This window comes from Haliotis rubra, unplaced genomic scaffold (assembly GCF_003918875.1).
Source record: "Haliotis rubra isolate DU_JTF1 unplaced genomic scaffold, ASM391887v1 Scf29, whole genome shotgun sequence".
In the NCBI taxonomy this organism is placed as follows: domain Eukaryota; kingdom Metazoa; phylum Mollusca; class Gastropoda; order Lepetellida; family Haliotidae; genus Haliotis; species Haliotis rubra.
The window spans coordinates 2401436-2422728 of NW_025766957.1; the positions used below are offsets into that span (position 1 = coordinate 2401436).

Here is a 21293-nt window from a genome sequence, read left to right on the forward strand (position 1 = left end):
TATATATAAAAAGCTGACAACAAACCTTTCAAGACACATCTTAGGCCAAACCTTGTTGTTAGTGTTTGTTTCTAGCTGTTTTGTTTTTTTGTTTGAAAATGAAAATTGTACACATGCAAATTTCAGGGCATACACCTATCATCTTTCAAGAGTGATAACTGTACAAACAACTATGTCATAAGGAAGTGCAAGTGGTGACGCACTCTCTAACATTCATTATTATCATATGAACATTGACTGACTTCGATATATCACCCAATTTTTTCAATCATAAATTAAACATGAAGTTCCCCTATTTTTTATAAGAGTATATATGTGTACTTAATGTGTTTGGAATTGGTTAAAATCTCATAATAGATGATTGGTCCATTGCAACCGATCAATCATCGAAAATAATTGGTCTGCATCATTTAGCAAATGTTCCTGCTATCTTTGTTAATGCACAAAAAATAAAGAAAAAATATCTAGTTATTTGGTTTGTTTTTTTCAAAAATGCATTTGCAAATTTCACGTAATTAAAGGATGACTAGTATGTTAGGAACATACATTTCCTGGAGTCTTTAAGATAAATTCAATCATAACTTGGAATGAGCTTGTAGTGCTTATGAAATGTAAATTTAATGACACAGACAAAACCAACCTTGTGAAAAATATTGTTGATGCAAACAAGTGTTTCAAAATTGTTTGTGTTCCATTATGAGAAAACATGTTCGATTGCTTGGTAGTTTTGTCACAGCGACCAATTGTCGATTATTTCAATTAATCAGACCACCACTAGTTGTTACAGTATTCTGCAAACATATTGTTGTTTCATGACAGGAGGTAAGGTAAGGTTAGGTGGATGTATAAACCTAACACCTGCAGGTATCAAGAGTTTTATACTTCATAGGGAGTGAAGAATGGTAAATGAAATAGATACAGATCCACTGGACAGTGTAAAAATATAAACAGCATTTGAGCCAAGATGTCTTGTTAAGTGTGGTTTATAGTTGCAGAATATGAAAACTAAAATAAGCCAGGGTAGTTTTCCGGCCATATTACTGCCAAGTTTAAATATTACTTTCGGAAACTGATACAATTGGATTTGATACGTGGAAAGCATATTATGTGTTGAATAAGGCTGCGCAATATAACCGGTATTTACCGGTTCAGACATGAAAACGATACGTATTGCGATACGCTGAACGAAAACCGGTATTTTAACTTGCATTCGGAAAACTTCGTAACACTCGGAAATCTTCAGATATTTCCTTTTTTCATTTGCGCCAAATATTATTCACATTTTTATTTTTAATCATGAATAAAAATTGTTGTTAAAGCTTAATCAAGCATAGTGATGTTGCTGTGTATTTGCTCTATAAATCAAGCATTACCTCGATTATAAGTAGTTTTTTGTTTAAAAATACTTCATGCAATATATTGCAATACATATCGCAATACATGCTTTCGCATCGCAATATATCGCAATATGAAAATTCTCTGCAATACCCACCCCTAGTGTTGAATGAGATTATAGTTTTGATGATCAATATGTCATTGAATCCAGTAGTTTATGCAATGTTTTTACATACATCAAAATGATGAGTCATGTTGTCTTTGAATATGTAGAATTAAAGCAATATCTTTTTCACACTTATGCCCTCTGTGAATTGCAAAATGTGTATATAATATTACCTGGCATTACTAAACCCTACTTAGATGATTATTAGGATATTGTAGACGCCTTTGAATATTGGACTGAGAGTAAATTTCACTGTGGTTGATGATGTTAAATCAGAGGCTCCTTCAAAGACAAGAACGCATCCCGTCTTCGGAAATATTCCTTAAATCTTGTAACTGAATATCTGAAAGACAAATTGGATATCAAGGTTAACATGGTTGACTGTAGGTAAGTTAATAGTTATAATGGTAATAGTCAGGGCATTATCAGAGCATATTGCTTAAACAAATTACTGAAATACAGAACCTTATGATTTCAACAAATGACAAGCATAACCCACTCAAATATAACATGGATACCCCACTCAGAGAGTATACTGACTCACAGCTGACTAGTCCAGGCCCCGATTTTTACTTGAATTTGAGAAAACGCAGCAAAATGCATTTCTCAAAATAAACTCCGTCTAAGTAAACTGTATTAGTATTATTCGTTACACTGCTATACTGAGTCTAACAAAACCTAGTAGAAGGTCGCGTCAGTTAACCTTTTGGACTGACCAAAATAAATAAACTGAGTTCGATTTTGGACTCAAACTGAGTTTGTAACTTGAGTAAAAACTGAAGTTTGTTTCGGGAAATCAGAACCTGCCTGGTGCCAGGTATTGATGGGATGAGACCAGGCCCCGATTTCTCGAAACAAACTAAGTTTGACAATTTGAAACAGCTGAATTTTAAACTCAGCTGCATTTATAAAATAAAAAAGCCCAAAACACTTAATTAATCTATCCACCAAACTCCAATTGTCTCCTATGTTTGAGTTTGATATCGTTTTCAGTTCATTCTGACAAATGCATTTTCCTGCGTTTCCTCAAAATTCAGTAAAAACTTAAGTTTGTTTCGCGAAATTGGGGCCTGTTCTCATCCCATCAATACCTGGCACCAGGCAGGGTAACATCAATTAGCTGAGAGAGTAGGGAAATGGAAGGAGCGAGAGTGGGTGGGTGGATGGGTGAGTAAATGTGTACAGGTGCAGTGTGCAATATTACAGCATCCAGCATTAGGGAATCTGGGTGCCAGGAAAGAGACTAAACATGGTCATTAATCACACCATTGAACATGTTGAACACAAGGGCTCACAATCAGTTAGGTGAGAGAGTGAGCTTGGTTTTATTCCGCTTTTAGCAATATTCCAGCAATATCACAGCGGGGGAACATTAGTAATTTAGAAATGGACTTCGCACATTGTACCCATGTGGGAAATCAAACCCAGATCTTTGCGTGACGATCGAATGCTTTAACCACTAGGCTACCCCACAGCACCATCAGGTGACACAATTCAACCATCCAATCTTCAGCTATCAATACAAGCTTGGTGTAATGGCAGCCTATTCTGACTGGGAATCCCCAAATAACAACAAACATTTCATTACTTCTGGCAAACATACTTACGCTAGGAAATCAAAGTCAATCTTGGAATTTTGGGCTTGTATAAGTGCCCAGACTCCCCAGAAGAAATGAGAACCCTGCAACAGAAGAATGAGAACATTATGTTGGATTGATGCACATCTGTACACATTTCAACCAATTGACAAGTCTTACTGAAATTTAAAGGTTCAAATGGTATCTTGATACATGATCAACCTGTAACATTGTTATATTATTAACATTAGGTCCACATGGTGAGCTGGGAATTAGACATTTTTTCAATGAAATTACATGATATATTTTTATTGTGTGTATCAGGTCAGACCCGTGAAGATCCGCGTTAGAATTGGGTTTTCAGTAACCCATGCTTGTCATAAGAGGCAACTAACAGGATCGGGTGGTCAGAGTCGCTGACTTGGTTGACACATGTCATTGGTTCCCAACTACATAGAACAATGGTCATGATGTTGATCACTGGATTGTTTGGACAAAACTCGATTATTGACAGACCGCCACCATATAGCTGGAATATTGCTGAGTGCGGCGGAAACCAACAAACCAGCCCTACAGGTCAGAGGGACTCCTGAAGGTAAGTTGTGTTGCAATGGTCATCTTACACCCTTATACAATAGTTTGAGTGGATTAAACATTCTCTTACATTTTGCCTCAAACATGTCTTTGGATAAATCACATATTTGAAACACCAACATATATTTGGAATTGAAGTCCATTAATCCATATGGTAACTAAGCATGAGGTAGATACTAAACATTTAATTGCCAAAACCAATTCAATATTCCTGGAGCTCTACACACTCTGACTGTTAAAGCAAGACAGATTGGTAACCCTTACAAATTGAGGATCCTGTTAAGAGAGGGAAAGAATTATGTGATATACCACATGTTAAAGATTCTACACTAAATCAGAATAACAGACAGTGTCGTTGTAAACTTCTGGCCATATAGAGACATGTGACCAGAGGTCTAGCTACCATCATAAAAAAAAGCCCAGGCTTACACATGAGTTTAGCTATGAACGTTGGGCAAGCCGTCAATTCTATCTGAATATAAAGCTTTGCAACCTATCAGGCTTACACGAAAAAAATGGCTTGCTACGCGCCTGGTGACAGCTGTGATTGGATGAAAGAGTGTAAGATTTTCATGTTTTTTTAAAAGCACATCAATCCAGTAATTAAAACTGACCACAATTTAAGTATATAATGCAGCAGTCACTTCTATCACCATGACGTATGCTTGATGTGTGTACAGATATTTTCAAGTAGATGACATTTGGAGCGGAACTGAGGTTGATTGGTTCAGCTTCCTGTGCTCAGAAAATAGACAGGATAAGTTGTGTTTTTATTGTAGTTTAAAGGCTATACTGTACCCATGTGTATATAGAATGGCTGCTGACAGCCTACATGATTTAAAAAAATATATATAATGTTGCAATAGAAGTCTATGGGAAAACATTTGGTTTTGTGTAACTTGGCTATAATCTAAGGGAGACTACTCTGAGTACTCACTAAGGCACACTTGTTGACCTGTACATAAAGTCTCTCCACATCAGTATCACTGACTGTTGACTGCCTCCCAATAAGTGAATAATACTCCTCCAGGTAAATACGTATCCATGACAACTGATAGTCACGGTCAGGAAAACGACTGTAATCTACTTCATCTACACCTGGAAATAAAAGAAATCTCCGTTATGTTTGTAGCTCTTCGAAAAGGAACAGTTTCCCTTTGGGTTCCAACAATGATTTCAATACTTTTCAGAGGAGAATCCTAGCACTAGGTCAAAATAGCAATATACAAAGAGATGTTTCAAGGTCTGAAACATACTGTGAACATCCAAAGAATAAACTGGCTCTCAATATGGCCAAAGACTTAAGTGTCATGCTCTCATTCACCATGAAGTGACTTTAAAGAAGCACTGACTGACTGACTGATTTTGGTTTTACGCCGCTTTTAGCAATATTCCAGCAACATCACGGTGGGGGACACCAGAAATGGGCTTCACACATTGTACCCATGTGGGGATTCGAACCCGGGTCTTCGGCGTGACGAGCCAACGCTTTAACCATTAGGCTACCCCACCGCCCCCTTTAAAGAAGCATGTAACTCCAGTCCTCTGTATGACCGTGTACTACATCTCCATTATATTAAGAAAAATAGTCTGGTCTAATTTGCTACTTGTTTAGGAAGTGACCATGGTGACATCACATATTCACCTCATACAAATGAGAGTATTGATTCAAACCAATTTCTGACAAAGCAAAGTCAGTAAATTGTATCCTGCCAAGTTATCACAATAGAATGGAGATATAAACAAATACTCATACACTGGAGAATTAAGACGGGTCAAACTTTCACTTTATCGCACTTCACAGGAAGGCGGTTACACAAACCAAGTAGACAACTTGTTTAGTCTCCTGGTCTTTTAGCTCGTTTTTAATTTGTTTAAAAGAAGACTATATACTCCTACATTTTTAAATATTTGTGTTCCATGTTTCATTTGGTCATATCAAAATAAATATAATTTGGTTACACACTCACCAGCGTATTCGTTGAAATGATTACCAATGTCAAATGCTTGGAGGTTGTAAAAACCATACTCGTAGTCTATAAAACCAACTTTATCTGAAACAGGAAATTGAAGCTGAGTTGACATTTGGTAAAAGCCTGTTACTTTCATCACTAATAGTCAAAACTAAACCACATCTAATTTCACTATGGCTCCAGTTTCTCATGGTTATAGTGTTCCTGCTTCAAGTTAATCCCCCTAAAATAATAACATACATTTAACATGTTATATTTGGGATTATACTTTCTGTGTAAAGTACAAAATATCTAGTACTTTTGTTGGGTTGAGTCCCATCCGGGATTCAAACCTATACCCTCAGAGTCAGGCATCTAAGCACCTTACTCTGAGGGTGTTGGTAAGAATCCTGGAATCCCAATATATAGTGAGGGAAAAAAATAAGGAATCACACATAAGGACAAGTGTTCCTCTATTTTGTTCCAAGGTTTCTTCACAAGCTTTGTAATCGCATAGCTTGTGAAGAAACCTGGAAAAAAATAAGGGAACACTCGCGTTTTCATGTGATCCTTATTTTTTTCCTCAGTATATATATAGATATCTATATATATCCATCTTAGAGTGGAGGTAAGCTGTATGAAATGACTGCAACTCACTTGACTGACTGTCAAACACAATGTTCTGCAGCAGCAAGTCGTTGTGGGAGAAGACAACATCACAGGTGAGAGCCTCTAGATGCCCCTTCAACATGTTGAACTCTTCTTGAATTGCTGCCTTGGACTGTAACTCACCCTCGAAACTGAATTTCAACAGGATGAATCACAAGATGAAACAGCACCATCTTCAAGGGAAGAACTCATTGGACACATCATTAATATGCACATCCAGAGGAGACTTCAGACCAAAATTTTGGAGCAAACTAAACTTAATGACATAAAAACTACATAACAACTAAATCATGTCGAAAATTATAAACCTCCAGTTACTTCACTTTATTGCCTCGCCAGGCTCTCCTTTTTACCGAGTAAACCGCTTCAGGCACTTACGTGGGCATTCTCAAAGAAATGCCCGGGATTTTCTACAGAATTGCCCGATTCCTGGGGATTTTCTGAGGAATAGCCCTTGACTTTGAATTATTTTACTTGTTTTGAAGATTGATAACTTGTCTTGCTTTTAACATGACTAATGAATACAATCATAAAATATCACATTATTGAAAACTTCCAATATATTGTGCCGATGCCTGGTTTCGAACCTGCAACCCTTCGCTTACTACCTTGGAGGTTTATCCAATAGGCTACGAAGGACTGCTGTAAAGAATGACATTGTTTGTCTGTATAAACTATGTGTTCCTCGCAAGACGGGTAGTGCGTGGCAGAGCATATGCAGGACACAGGTAGCGCGTGAAGTGCATGTGCATTACACGTGCGAGTGTCGGCTGGGTGTCAGTAAATATGATACCAGTCCTGAGATCAATCACACCTACCCCTATAATGAATGATAAGTGACTGAGTGCTGACATAGCAGTTTGGTAAAGGTAGGATTCAATTTTCGAAATAAACAAAGTGAAAGGTAAAGAAATAAAATAATTAAATAGTTGATAAAATCAGAATCCTTACATCTTCTGTCTCTCTTGCTCAGGGAAACTGTCAGGTGCCAAGTTGATAAAGTTCTGTATCTTTGTGAAGATATAGGGTACAGGATTAGAGGTCCCTTGATCTGATTTTTTAAGTGAATGCAGTTTGGCAATTTCCTTGGCTATCAGACTGAAACAAAAGAAAACAGTTATTAATTTCTGGTGTATAATACAGAGATTATTAAGAATGACAGGTAAACATTGAATCAAATGACAAGGAAACCAATGATTCAGAACTCTCAGAACTCATCTGAGTGAGTGAGTGAGTGAGTTTTTACACCGCCTTTAGCAATATTCCAGCCATATCGCTGCAGGTCACACCAGAAATGGGCTTCACACATTGTACCCATGTAACCCCCGGTCTTCAGCTTGACAAGTCGAACAATTTAACCACTAGGCTAGCCCACTGCCCCTGTCATCATAGTAACAAGAATTTAATAAGTGTGTGACCTTCTGACTGTTTATAAAGCTCCCGTGACATCACTCTATTGTCTCGCCAGGTTTTCCTTTTACCCAGTAAACCTCTACAGGCAGTTTCGCGGGTATTCTCCATGAAATCAAGTGGATTTTCTACAGAATTGCCCGCGTCCTGGGGACTTTCTGAGGAATAGCCCTTGTCTTTGAATTATTACTTTTTTCGAAGATGAATATAACTTTGTCTTACTATCACTGAATACGAGCGTAAAATATCCCATTATTGAAAACTTCCAATATATTGTGCTGATGCCTGGTTTCGAAACCCGCAACCCTTCGCTCTCTAGCTTGGCGGTTTTATCCACTAGGCTACGAAGGATCGCTGTGAAGAATGAGATTGTTTGTCAGTATGAACCATGTGTTCCTCACAAGGCGGGTGGGTAGTGAGGACAGTGCACATGCAAGACATGGGTAGCGTTGTGCAAGGCAAGGTGTCGGCTGCCAGTTGCATCCCACTTGATTTCAACAGTAAATACCAAATATCAAAATTATATCTAAAGTATATCTTCAGTCGGTTCATAAGATGGATCAAAACCTCCTCCTCGGTTTTGATCCTTTACGTACTACTTTGTTACAACAGTACTACCAACTGCTGTGGTATTGATCTCTGGTTTGCATTGTGTCTGATAACCATTCACAGATTCACTCACCTATTTTTAGGCAATCTCAATAACAGACACAAATAATATCTCAAACAGGCCAATCTACCGGTATACATATTTGTGACAGATGCAATCTGTGCATGACATCACACATCAGGTAGTTCTCCTCTCAGTAGATCACACAACACTCACAAGCCATTGTGGCCATGCCAGTTAATCTCTCTTCTTCCTTAGATCACTGAAATACTCATCAGGACCTGTGAAGGTCCGGGTTAGAATGAGTCGTCAGTAACCCATGTCTATCGTAAGAGGCGACCAACAGGATCAGGTGGTCAGGCTCGCTGGCTAGGTAAACACATGTCATCGGTTCCCATTTGCACAGATCGATGCTCATGCTGTTGATCACTGGACTGTCTGGTCCAGACTCGATCATTTACAGAGCCACCATATAGCTGGAATATTGCTGAGTGTGGCGTAAAACTAAACTCACTCACTCATCAGCCATTGTGGTCATTGTAACTCTCATGTCACACATCAGGTAGTGCCTCTTTAAGTAAATGGCTACCAATACTGTATCTGAGAACCATAGTATTTATAGTCAAACGTATGAAAGGAGTACTATTGAGGAAATGATTGTGTTCTGTATGAGGATACCTTGGTTAAAACAAAACGGATTTGAGCTTGAAAAGAAATGAAGGTGCACCTATTAAATCTGGCATCAAGCTTGCTCCAGAGCCAAGGTATCTTCAGTTATATTGGGTAGTCAAAGTTTGCTTGGGGTTTACCTGACACGACATTATATGGAGTGATTATCTTACTTTAATCAGATTGGATGTTGGGCCATTTTGCTTAATAGTTTGTTAACTTTATTTATGGATGTTAAGTTTATTTTTTCACATGGAAATCAGCAACATTCAGCATATCACACTGAACTGTTTCCAGTAGGTTGCTCATATTATCAACCACTGGTTTTTCTAACCTTGGTTATTTGCAGGCTTCCATCATATAGCTGGCCTAAACAACAGCCAAACAAGCTCATTGTTAAACTTAAAGGTCACATGCAACGTAACACTTTGCAGATTCTGTTACCTTTCGGTATGGACTTACTGAAACAAATCATCAAAGATACAAATTCAACTTATAAAGTTGAAAAATAATGTGATGAAAAAATCCGTGCGCTAAATCGGAGTTCTAACGATTCACTAATTTTCCCCCAGCGGTTGGGGGAAAAGTGGTTTCAACAGCTGGGCTGCGCTCATAGCACATGCGCAGTGAAATAGGTTCGTACACAACTTCGATCACTGACCACATGCAATTTGAACTTAACCAATCAGGCACACCATAAACAAAACGCATTGATTTATGGCCCGAGTTCGGTCTCTGTCACATTATGACTGGGTTCGGTATCCCGGCTGCTTCGTTTCTGGGGAACTCAAGCCCAAGTACAAAATATTGCACTTTTTATTTGCGATTATATGCTTATAATATTGTTTATATGTTTTTTTATAATCAGAAATGTATATCATATGTCATGAATAAGTGATAATTGTGTTTTAATTATGTTTAATTTTTTGGTTGCATGTGACCTTTAAGTGAATGAAAATTGAAACACCATTTTAATGTGACCTCATCATTTGCAGATGACAATCTTCAGCGGGAGAAGAAAAATATCTTGTCATGGTGTCTCAATTACCATTGTTACAGCAAATATTGTCATCACATGATCTTGAGTACAAAAATGTCACAAAACTCACTGTTAAGCAAAATTTTGTTGGCCTATTAGGCTCAGGTAATATTATCATGTTTTAAATACCAATAAAAATTAAGCTAGAATGCAAGTTCGGTAAGCATGGTAAGTAGACTAAAACATTTTTGGCACAGACTGTATCATGTCAACAGTTTGATATATATGACAGTTATAACCATATCACGTATATAAGATGTAAGATATGTAATATATTACACAGTATATAAGCTATCATATAATAAATCAGTACACATGATGTAAATATGGAATAAATCACTGAAGTATCTGAGAATGTTGATAAGTTGTTATCATGACATGGGAACTGATACTGAAGTCATGTGCAGTATTAGCAGATCTTTTATGAGTATCCTTTACAAAATGTTAGGCATATTGCCAGGATCTAAATATGACTCAGTCATTTTACAAAGTAGGGTTGTTACCATGCATTCGCATATTCAGTGATTTGAACCATATCCCTTCGTGGATTCAATTTGTTATTCGAGATCACTAGAATTGAATATTCATGAATTTGTTTAAATGGAGTGTTTCACTTGAATTTGGGGTCTATTTTTCAAACCGACATATGCAAAGTGGAACATATCCAAGACAGGCAGGATAATAGTCAACACTCTTATATATTTATTTTGAAAGTAATGTTCTCATTGGTCATTGTCGTGGAAAATGAGCAAGTCAGCATCGAGGAAATTTGTCAAAGGATATACTTTATTATTGTTTCACTGAATATCCTGAATAATACATCAACTGCTGACTTGTAATTGTATTTGTCACCCAGTATTCATGATATGTATCATATTCTCCTCATAGAGGATTCATTGCAGCCCTAATCATGCTAATACCATGACTTCTTTTCATGGGCTAATGTACACTGGAATCATCCTATGATCATTGTCTGATAAACTCATGAGTAGTCCTTTGATCATCTGATTTGAAACACTATATCAAGTATGCATCCAAATAAGAGGGGATATCCAAGTAGAGGCTCACTCTTCTTTCATGGTCGCAAAAAAGTGATATTCAGCGAAATTAAGAGTAACAACTAAATAGTATAAATGAGGGCTGTCTTATTCAACAATTAGCTTTCCCAATCCAGGACTAGTGGAAACATGCCTGGATCGATATGTTTAGCTATTGAAACTCCTTATGAAAGCCATTGAAAATGAATATGAATAACAGAAAACTCACCACTCTTAGCATAACTAACACTGATGTTTACAAAAAATAGTTTGTTTGGTTTCTTGTACGATAAGGACAAACTTTATCAAGTTTACGGACGAGCAACTTTTATTTCAGGTGATGCCACTTCTCAATTATCTTGTTTTTTGTTATTTATAAACTGTATATATAAACCTGTTTTCTAGCTGATTCATACTTGCTTAACAATGACAAAAGAATCCGTATCGAAACGTCACATCACCTGAATAAAGAAGTTGCTCATCCATAAAATATCTGACTCTGCAACTTTAAAAAAATGCCACTCAAAGAAGTTGGTCTCTTGTATTTTCCATTGGCTTTAATAACCAAGAGGTGCAATGCTACATAAAAGTTCCCTGTGACACAGAAAACTTCCTCAGACTTTTATCAATCATGCTTATGATGTTTATAACGAAAAGGTTCTGGAAAATTCTATGGTTGTAACCACACAGCACATAATGTGTAGCTGATGATATAATATGATGTAATATGTATTACAGTTTAATCGCATGGAAATTTCTTGACTACCGGTATGTATATTTCAGAGGAAGTTCCAAACGAAAAGCTTGCTGTAAATGTGTCATTATCATCACATTAAAAATACAGATGCACTGTTGATTGTTTCACCATTGGCAACTTTTCTCACGAATTAAGATAAACAAAACAAGCAATGGTGAAGTCTGACCACATTGATTTACATTCACCTGTCAGTATGTTTCTGGCGTTCTTCTACAAACATTCACTTACGTCCTTATATTAGCATCCTTTACCATCTTCTCATCAAGAGGCACCCCTTTCACGAAGCCATAAGCCATGCCGTTGGTAAAGGTGCAGTAGAGGGGTGGGGAACATCCTGCCCCACTCAGCAGGATGAAGGTATCCTTCTCTGCCTGCCTGTCAATGATCAACTCCGTCTTTTCCCCATAGATCCGTACAAGAACCATGTCATCTTTGTTGTCTGGCTGGTATCCTCCGACAAGAGCATTGGTAATTCCCTCTGTGAAGAGCTGTAAATACACGGTAACGATAGGCTCAGACTGTGGTGCATTTCAACATTATGTTGTAGTTAGTGTATAGTGTGTGTGCATACACATGTCAGTGTGTATGTGTCCACAGGGTTTTATGTCAAGGATCAAAACCAACTCCAGAGTTTTGAAGGATCAAAACCAACTCCAGAGTTTTGATCCAACTTATGAACTGACAGAAGATATACTTTAGATATAATTTTAATATTTGGTATGTACTGTTGAAATCAACTGGGATGCGCCTGGCAGTCGATACCTTACCTTTACATACAATGCATGTGCACTGCACGCGCTACTCATGTCCTGCACGTGCACTGCTTGCACTACCCATCTTTGTGTGGAACACTGACAAACAATCACTTACTTCACGGAGATCCTTCGTAGCCTAGTGGATAAAACCACCAAGGTAGTAAGCGAAGGGTTGCAGGTTCGAAACCAGGCATCGGCACAATAAATTTGAAGTTTTCAAAAATGTGATATTTTACGATCTAATTCACAACTTGTACAAGTACAATAATTCAAAGTCAAGGGCTATTCCTAAGAAAAATCCCCCGGGACCCAGGCAATTCTGTAGAAAATCCCGGGAATTTCTTGGTGAATGCTTGCAAAACTGCCTGTAGAGGTTTACTCTATAAAAGGAGAACCCGACAAACAATAGAGTGATGTCACTGGAGTGACGCACAAATGTGCATCCAGTACGCACAAAATCCCCAAATACCACGTCCGGAGAAATGTACAAAAATACCTACAGCACATCAAGAGTAGTTATCTGTGTACGTTATTTCACCCATCAGGCATGACCACTTGACACATGACCACTGATTTATTCCAGGTTCTGCAGTCATTATCTGAACATACAGTAGACAACACCATTTCAATACTTTACAGGACCCTCATATTACCAGCAAGGACCTGTAAGATGTATTGATGGGGTCCCCTGGACCTGCACTTTTGTAAGTCAAGGTAAAACCATGTGTGCACGCATATGTGCTTGCGTGAGTGTATCATGTGCATGTTGTCACATGGAGGAAAATATGTACATGTGAAGTGTTTTATCACAAAGGAAGCCTAACAGAACTTGTGGTAGAGTACTGCATTAAATGAAATTTTACAGTAACTTTCTGTGTTACATTTTACGCACCTATCAACTATTGTGCACTGATCACACTCTCAAAATCACTAAGGAATATTCAATCACAAAGAATATTTAGAAGGCATTGCATGTTCTACTTAATTCAGAGTTCTCTGGTTAAAAATCCATGATTAATTATCTGTTATTATTAATAACTTTCAACCAGAGTGTTCAAAACACAGTAAAATATGTATAGACTTTTATATTTTACATGAGTTTCCTAAAGACACTGTGAGAGTGTGATCGTGTGATCTGCGATAAACATATGATGAAAATGCCTGATTATCACACCAGATTCGTGGGAGTTGACATGTGTGTAGAATGTAAGACAGAAATTTACAGTATTTTGTGGAAACTTTTTCTCACTCAATATGCTTCAGTTTACTTGACCAATAATGCGGTAAATAATACAACAGAATTGATATATATGATAAAAGTTCATGTCACAACATTTTGAAGTGGGCTTAGGAGACACAAATAAATCATAATAATTATTTCATGCTATGTTTTATTATAGTTATGTATAGGGGGAGTAACCTGGGTTTATGATCCTATAACTGTAGAGGTCAAATCTCCGAGGGAAATGGTAATATATTTCAGGGTCTTTGCATTAAAAGAAAGAAGAAGCTGAAATCCATCTGTCAGCTCTATCTTCATTCATCTTACAGTTTCTAAAGCCTCTTGAGGTATGAGAGTCCAGATGTTCAACACACTGCCATGTTAAACTATTGAAGACAGATAGGATATATTTTAAAGGATTGCTGAAATATTCAGCGTTTGTTTCTGTACATATTAAGCAATACTGCTCCTTTACAATTAATTTGTAAACATGCATGTTGCAGATACAGCAAACGGATAACACAGACGTTTGAGTGTTATTTCCATATTCCAGTGTTTCACATAGACTTTGCTACCTGAGAGTATTCTTTGACACTATATTTGGTATTAGGAGAAAAATGTAAACTGAAGGATGGGTATGTGCTTGCAGTCTGATATCAAAGGAATCCCGCACTGGCATTATAACAGATATGATGTCCTGATGCAGTGAGTTAGTGAGTTTAGTTTTACGCCGCACTCAGCAATAATCAAGCTATGTGGCGGCAGTCGGTAATCAACAGCACGAGCATCGATCTACGCAACTGAGAACCGATGACATATGTCAACCAAGTCAGCATGCCTGACCAACCAATCCCGTTAGTCGCCTCTTTTTACGGCAAGCATGGGTTGCTGAAGATCAATTCTAACCCGGATCTTCACGGGTGATGTCCTGATGCAATGGATGATATCTCATGGAGACATGACAGCATTCCTTTACCAAAGTCGTCAATGAGATAGTCAAGATTTTGGTCATATAATCTACTTCAGCAAGCAACAGTCACGCCTCAAGTTGTGACCATCAGCACTGATACAAGCAGTTTTAAAGATTACCATTATGAGACATGAATGAGATTGCCACTAAAGTTATAATGAGCTGACCCATATTTTGCTGTGAATCCCTCAGCATTGTGTAGTACTTGCAGTATGTGTACCATTGTGCCCATCTCCGTAAAAGATAACAAATAATAGTTTCTAATAGCACAAGTTTACACGACAATAAACCTTAGTTTACGTCTAGTACCGTTTCATTATAAAATGAATTTATCTAGCAGTTTCATGACCAGAACAGTGCAGCTGCCACAAGTAACTCACATACATGATATATTTTTGGCATAATATCGATTAATATTTTGCACATTTACCAAGAGTTCTATTTTCATAATGGACACACCATGGCTAATATGTCCTGGCAATATGACGTCATTAGGCCTTACTAGACCCATTTCACATGGTGTAGGTGCATGTGAATACACATTCAAATACATCACAAACATAAATACACTTCTCTGTTTTGAATTATGTTGGAAACTGTCTTGTCCATGATATCGCCCACTCAGTGAAAGGGAGCAAAATCCCTAAAAACTTTATACATCATCAATCTCACCATGTTTTAATGCAATACTAATTCACTATTCACTGGCATATGTAGTGTATTTTTTAATATCTAATATCGAATATTTACTCTCAGAACTGAATGTCAGTAAAGCATATTAGTGATCATGTTTTTTTGGTTTTTTTACCAAACCGCCAGTGACCAGTCATTGTCATTGATGCCCCCTGGATTTGCACAGAATGTTTGGAAAACATGCAAACAAGAACGCCGAAGTGAACTTCCCACCATATTGACAGTTTATAAAATCACATTACCAGTATGTCGGTTATTTTACATCTATTACACTATATATATAATACTAACTCAGCTTCCTTACATAAGTCCCTGAATTCTCATACATTTCACAATGAAGTAACAAATGGTCTTTGTTAAAAATCCCAAGTGTATCGGTGAAATCAAGCAAAATAAAATCAGGTGTGAAATTGAACACTGTACTCCTAAAACAGCACTTGTTTGAAAGGTAGACACAGCAAAGATAAGATTTTACACTGTGTATCATATTCTCATATTGTGAGAGATCCGTTTACCTGTTCAATGCATACACTTTTTTTATTATTTTAGGATATGGATGGGAAGAGTATTGTAGCAAGAAACAGGGAGATGAAACTGGATGTATTTCAGTGATTTGGTACATTCAACACAATTTTTTATAGTTTCTGTCAAGCATGACATCATGACTGACACAAATGCAGGCACAATGTTAATGGTAGTTCGCTCCTCATTTCTGACTATTTCCCTTGATCACAATGAAAACAAAACTAAAAAAAATGCAGATTGTCTGAATGATTAGTTAAATGTTACATTCATGCTTATACATTCCCTGAATCAACTAAAATCTCTTTCCTAATATCCACATACTAGTGTTAGTACATTTGAGGTGAGGTTTTTGTAGGAAAATACACAATTATAATGCATACTAGTAGTTCATGATTTGTAGGGTGGTGGGGTAGCCTTGATATTTTGCTTTGGGACGAGATAGGACACCAGTCTAAATCCATTTGCCAATTAAGCTATAATCTAAAGGGGTGTGACACTACCCTGTTTACCTCGGAAGACAAAGGTCTCATTATGGCATAACATTTCAACATTTATACTGATTGTGAACTTTCTATGTGAGAAAAATTAATTAATGTATAGCATCAAATACTGATATTAACTAACTGTTAACTGTTTCACATTAGAATGATGAGAAAAAATCCTGTACACTTCCCCTATAAACTTTTTCCAGTGATGAAAATAAAAATACGAAACAGCAGATATGATTGGGTACAGGGTATTCAAAGGCATGTGCTGAATTGACATTTACCTGACCATTCCCGATCATCGTTCTCATATGGAGACAAACGAAACATAACCTAGCTACCAGGAAGGGCGAAAACTTCCACAGAAGTTGATTATATTCCACTTATCCACACTGGGGTCGGCTGACCTTATCCCGTTGACATATTATGTAAGGGTATACAGATGTAGATTTTATTACCACTAAGTATCTGGTTGCACTTCACAACACATTTATATCGCCATTAGCGTTGTATATCACGGAACTTTTTATCATATGGGCGATAATTGAAAGGGTTAATCTCCCGATCACTTTAGATTTTGACGATCGAGGCTCAACTACAGGCAAAAGTAACAAATCATTGCAGCAAATGATGATCGAATTTATGTATAAATTAGCTGAAGCGATAGTTGAGACAACAAACATTGGAAACAACAACGTTTCTCCGTGATGTGAAGCCCATCAATCTTGAGCCACTCGCCGAACTATCGACTGTTGTAAACACCTGAATCTTATCATTACCTTAAATGTAAGACTATGTATGTCCCATGCAGGTTTAACACGTTTGATAATTTCTCTCGCTCCATCCTGGATCTTTGTTGTGTCCACGGAAATCTCGTAGTGAGGAATAGAGGCAGCCATGTTGGGAGCTGTCTGCTACGTCCGTGTCGCCTGACAATCGGAACGTTCCAGTGAACTCCGAGCGAACTTCGCGGTGTGACCGAAGGTAGCCTTGCTCAAGGTTCGTGGGTGTGTTGTACTTGTAACTCTATCCGTATAATATAGTAGTCGAGTCTACATAAACGGAGATCTAAAGTAAGGTCGCCAGTTTCCATAGCAACAAGTTGTTCTTTTTCTTTATATAATCTTGAAATCATTATAGCAAATAATATTTATTGCTATGCATGTTTATGCAAATCTTGAACGAATATAGTCAATAAGCTCAAAACAAATTGAAATTGTTTGAAATGAACCTGAACACTTGATACTGCCCCTCAAATCTGTTTCACCACGAACTAATATCATAATATCGATAAAGCTGCGTGTGCAGCTCACCGAAGATGGATTCAGAGTGCGTCACTAATATATACACGTGGTACTTAATTACGCACACTCTGTTGTAGAACATTGATATGAACAGAAAGGTGTCAAAGCTTTCATACTTCTAGAAGGGCAGTAATCCCAGCTTATCTGATGGAAGATTAAACCATTGACTTCAGAAAAACAACAAAATGAAGGCAATATGTTACAACACATGATGAGATAGTGCCTGATATCGCTGTCTGTAGAGGCCCCTTGAAATCTACCGAGGTGTTTGACATCAGTGTCTCGTGTATCCCACAACTGCCTGGGTGTCACCCTCCACTCTTCTCATGTCACCAGGGAGATTGCGGATACGTTCTCGAGGTAGCTGCCGCCACTCCTGAAGCAATGCTGCCTCCAATCCACCCATATTTTGTTTATAACGGACCCTTGCCTGCCAATGATGACCAAGAGTGTCCCAGATGTGCTCGATGGGGATCAGATCAGGGCTTCTTGCAGGTCAATCGAGAATCTCAATATCTAGCATGTCTCTGAACCAAAGCATTAAATAGGTGTTATCACTGCATCAAATATTTTTAAAGGGTCAGAGCAACATATGTTTCGGCATCTTCTTTGAAAATAATTAACAGAGTGTATTGCCTCTCTGGCTTGTGCTGCTGGACAGGTTTCAGCTTTAGACCAAACATCAGACCCAAATACTTCAAGAGTGAAACAGTTTCAGTTTGTTCCCCTTTAAAATACCATTTCTGATAAGAGCGTAGAGGATCGCGATTTCTAAACAATAACTTTGGCTTTCGTAAAATTAACTTGCATATCTGATTCCTAACAAAATATTTCAAGAACCTTTTCTACCACTGATTATATTTATATCTGACATGGCTGAAATATCGTCAGCAAACATTAAGACAAACACATGATTAAAAACAGGCGTAATTAGTATCCCCTGTCCGCCTTCATCTTCCATCGCTGTACATAAATGATAGATATAAATTATACACTTTTGGGGGCTTGAAATTCAGCCCTACAGATTCCACCATTATAGAAGAACAGATTTGATAGACCCTATAGGGTGCTCTCACACAAGCTGAAAGTGTATTATACATAGATATGATGATGTTAAGGAAATTCCCGGATAGCCATGCTTTCTCTAAGGAAAAATAAGAAAAAAATATAGTTTTTTTACAGAATTATTTCTGGATAATAGCTTGCGGTGAAAAATATGATCTGTTGTGGAATAGTTTTCCCTGAACCCAGTCTAAGATGTACTAATTATATTATTTGTTTCACACCAGTCTTTTATCCTCATTTTTAGGGGGAGGTGAATATCTTAAGCTTACAGGGAGTCAATTAAAGCTATACCTCTATAATTATTTGGTTCGTTTCTGTAACTGGATTTAAACATTGGGCATTTGAATCTTTTACCTCCAGTGGAAGGAAAGAAGCCTTTCTGATAGATTCCGGTGAAGGAAACATTTAGTAATGGCACAGTGAATGGTTTGGACACTTTAAGGAACTTATTTGCGATGCCATCTGATGGAGAGGCCATATTGATAATCAAATTATATTGATATTCATATGGATAAGGATGAAATGTTTTATATTACTTCTTGCTGAGAGATAGGCTGTTTTATTGAATGAGTGTTCCCTATAATACACGAGAGATGGTGAACATGTTCATCAGTGTAGTGCTGGCTTTCAGGGGAAAAATAGTTTTGTAAAGTGCTCTGTCTACTGCTTGAGATATTGAAGGTGATCTCTGCTTGATATTTGAGAAAGGTCTACGCCGTCGGGTCACAATACGATAATCAATGAAACAAGTTACCGAGTGAGTGAATTTAGTGTTACACCATTTTTAGCAACATTCCAGCAATGTCACGAAGGGGGACACCGGACCGGGCTTCACACATTGTACCCATATGGGGAATCGAACCGGGGTCTTCGTCGTGACGAGCGAACGCTTTAACCACTAGGCTTCCCCATCGCCCCTCAAGTCACCGAACAAGAGCCAATCCATTTAAGCCATCTCTTAGACCACCAGCATGGGATCCCCAGGAAGGTAATATAGTCTATAATAAGACTTTATTTAACTCAACTAGTAGCCACAGGGGCTTGTAACGCTAAAAACTGCCATCAAGGTATGTACTGTCACTAACGGGATTTTAACACTATGTAAAAGTGCTAAGACCCCGTTAGTGACATTACATACCTTGATGGCAGTTTTTAGCGTTACAAGCCCCTGCGCTTTGTAGCCATATCCTTGACAGCTGCAGTGGCAGTCGCGGCATAGTTCAATGCGGGGAAGCCTTGCTCCAAGGCTTTCTGAATGCTGAGCCCATGGATGTATGGTAATTCTATCCTTGGAAGAGACAAGTCTAGATAAGCGGACAGTAAAGACCCCAATCTGTTGTGTATTTATTTTTTTAGAAATTATCATTTAAACTATTATTTTTTACCTTGTGGAAGTCTTAAATGCGAGGTTCAGGGGGAATTCGGATAAATTGTGTCCCCAAAATGCAACTAACAGTCGCAGGAGGACACGGAATTGAATTGGTTGGTCATGCTTACTGACTTGGGAGGTTGCATATCATTGTGACATGTCTCTCAGAAATTCAAGCACTGGTTTAGCTGTTGCAGATTCGAGTTTTTACAGGTCACCATGATACTCCAGACTGTAGCGAAAACCACACAAGGAGGTTATATATTGTCAGAGTGGAATTAATACCACTCTGTCCCGACAACAGGTTAACTTTCATGAATTATAGCATCCAGACTGTTTCACGTTGTATAACATGGAAATCTAGCCTGTTCACATGCTTTAATCCACGTGTAACATCTGTGAACTGTGCCTTTGTACGACACTGCATTCCCTGTTATGACATTTATGATCTTAATTGATTATCCCTGGGCCGTGCCTGTCATCACATCAAGACGACATATGCCAATGGACAAAGCTATTGTCCATTCGTTTGTTCAGGGAGACTATATAACGTTGTAGATTATCCCTGGTTTGTCCACCAGTGTCTCTGGAAATCTGAAAATACATATGCTTACAACTGTACGTTTAGTCAGTCTGGTAATCCGGCTGGTTTTGTAAAGACGACCACGATCTGGATGTGCCGCTCGTAGGAAACGCCCTGAGGTTGAAATGGGACCCTTTATTTATGTCTGAGCCTGAAACTCCGCTCATTGCTGTCCTTGTGATTTCTGTGTATTCGGCTCATTGTGTATCTGTAACTATTGAGCATTAAACATTACGGAACAGCAAAGGCGATGTTGTCCTTGTTTTCCTCAAAGAGTTACTTCTCCCGTCGTCAAACACGCGTTAGCAGTATAACTACACTCTAAACCACAAGTGTTCAAGCAGAACAGAATTCTGAATTGGAACACATAGGCCATATTTAGAACAGGCGTGTTCTGTTTTAGAGCACATGTGTTCAAAGTCTGTGAGGTAGGTGTTCTAATTTCAGACCACAATGTGTTATTAGAAGACTGTAATTTCGTAAATGAAATGAATAAAATACTTTTAA

At 37.9% G+C, this 21293-nt stretch overlaps 1 protein-coding gene across 1 annotated transcript; it reads right to left on the minus strand.

Annotated features, from left to right (window-relative positions):
- Positions 1-1384: 1384 nt before the first annotated feature.
- On the minus strand, positions 1385-17448 carry LOC124281835 (ethanolamine kinase 1-like). Its single transcript, XM_046717829.1, has 8 exons — positions 17245-17448; positions 12044-12303; positions 7245-7391; positions 6282-6424; positions 5643-5726; positions 4610-4770; positions 3109-3182; positions 1385-1844 (listed from the first exon to the last, which is right to left on the minus strand). The coding sequence occupies exons 1-8, from the start codon at positions 17362-17364 to the stop codon at positions 1769-1771; spliced, it is 1065 nt and encodes a 354-aa protein (XP_046573785.1). The 5' UTR covers positions 17365-17448; the 3' UTR covers positions 1385-1768.
- Positions 17449-21293: the final 3845 nt, after the last annotated feature.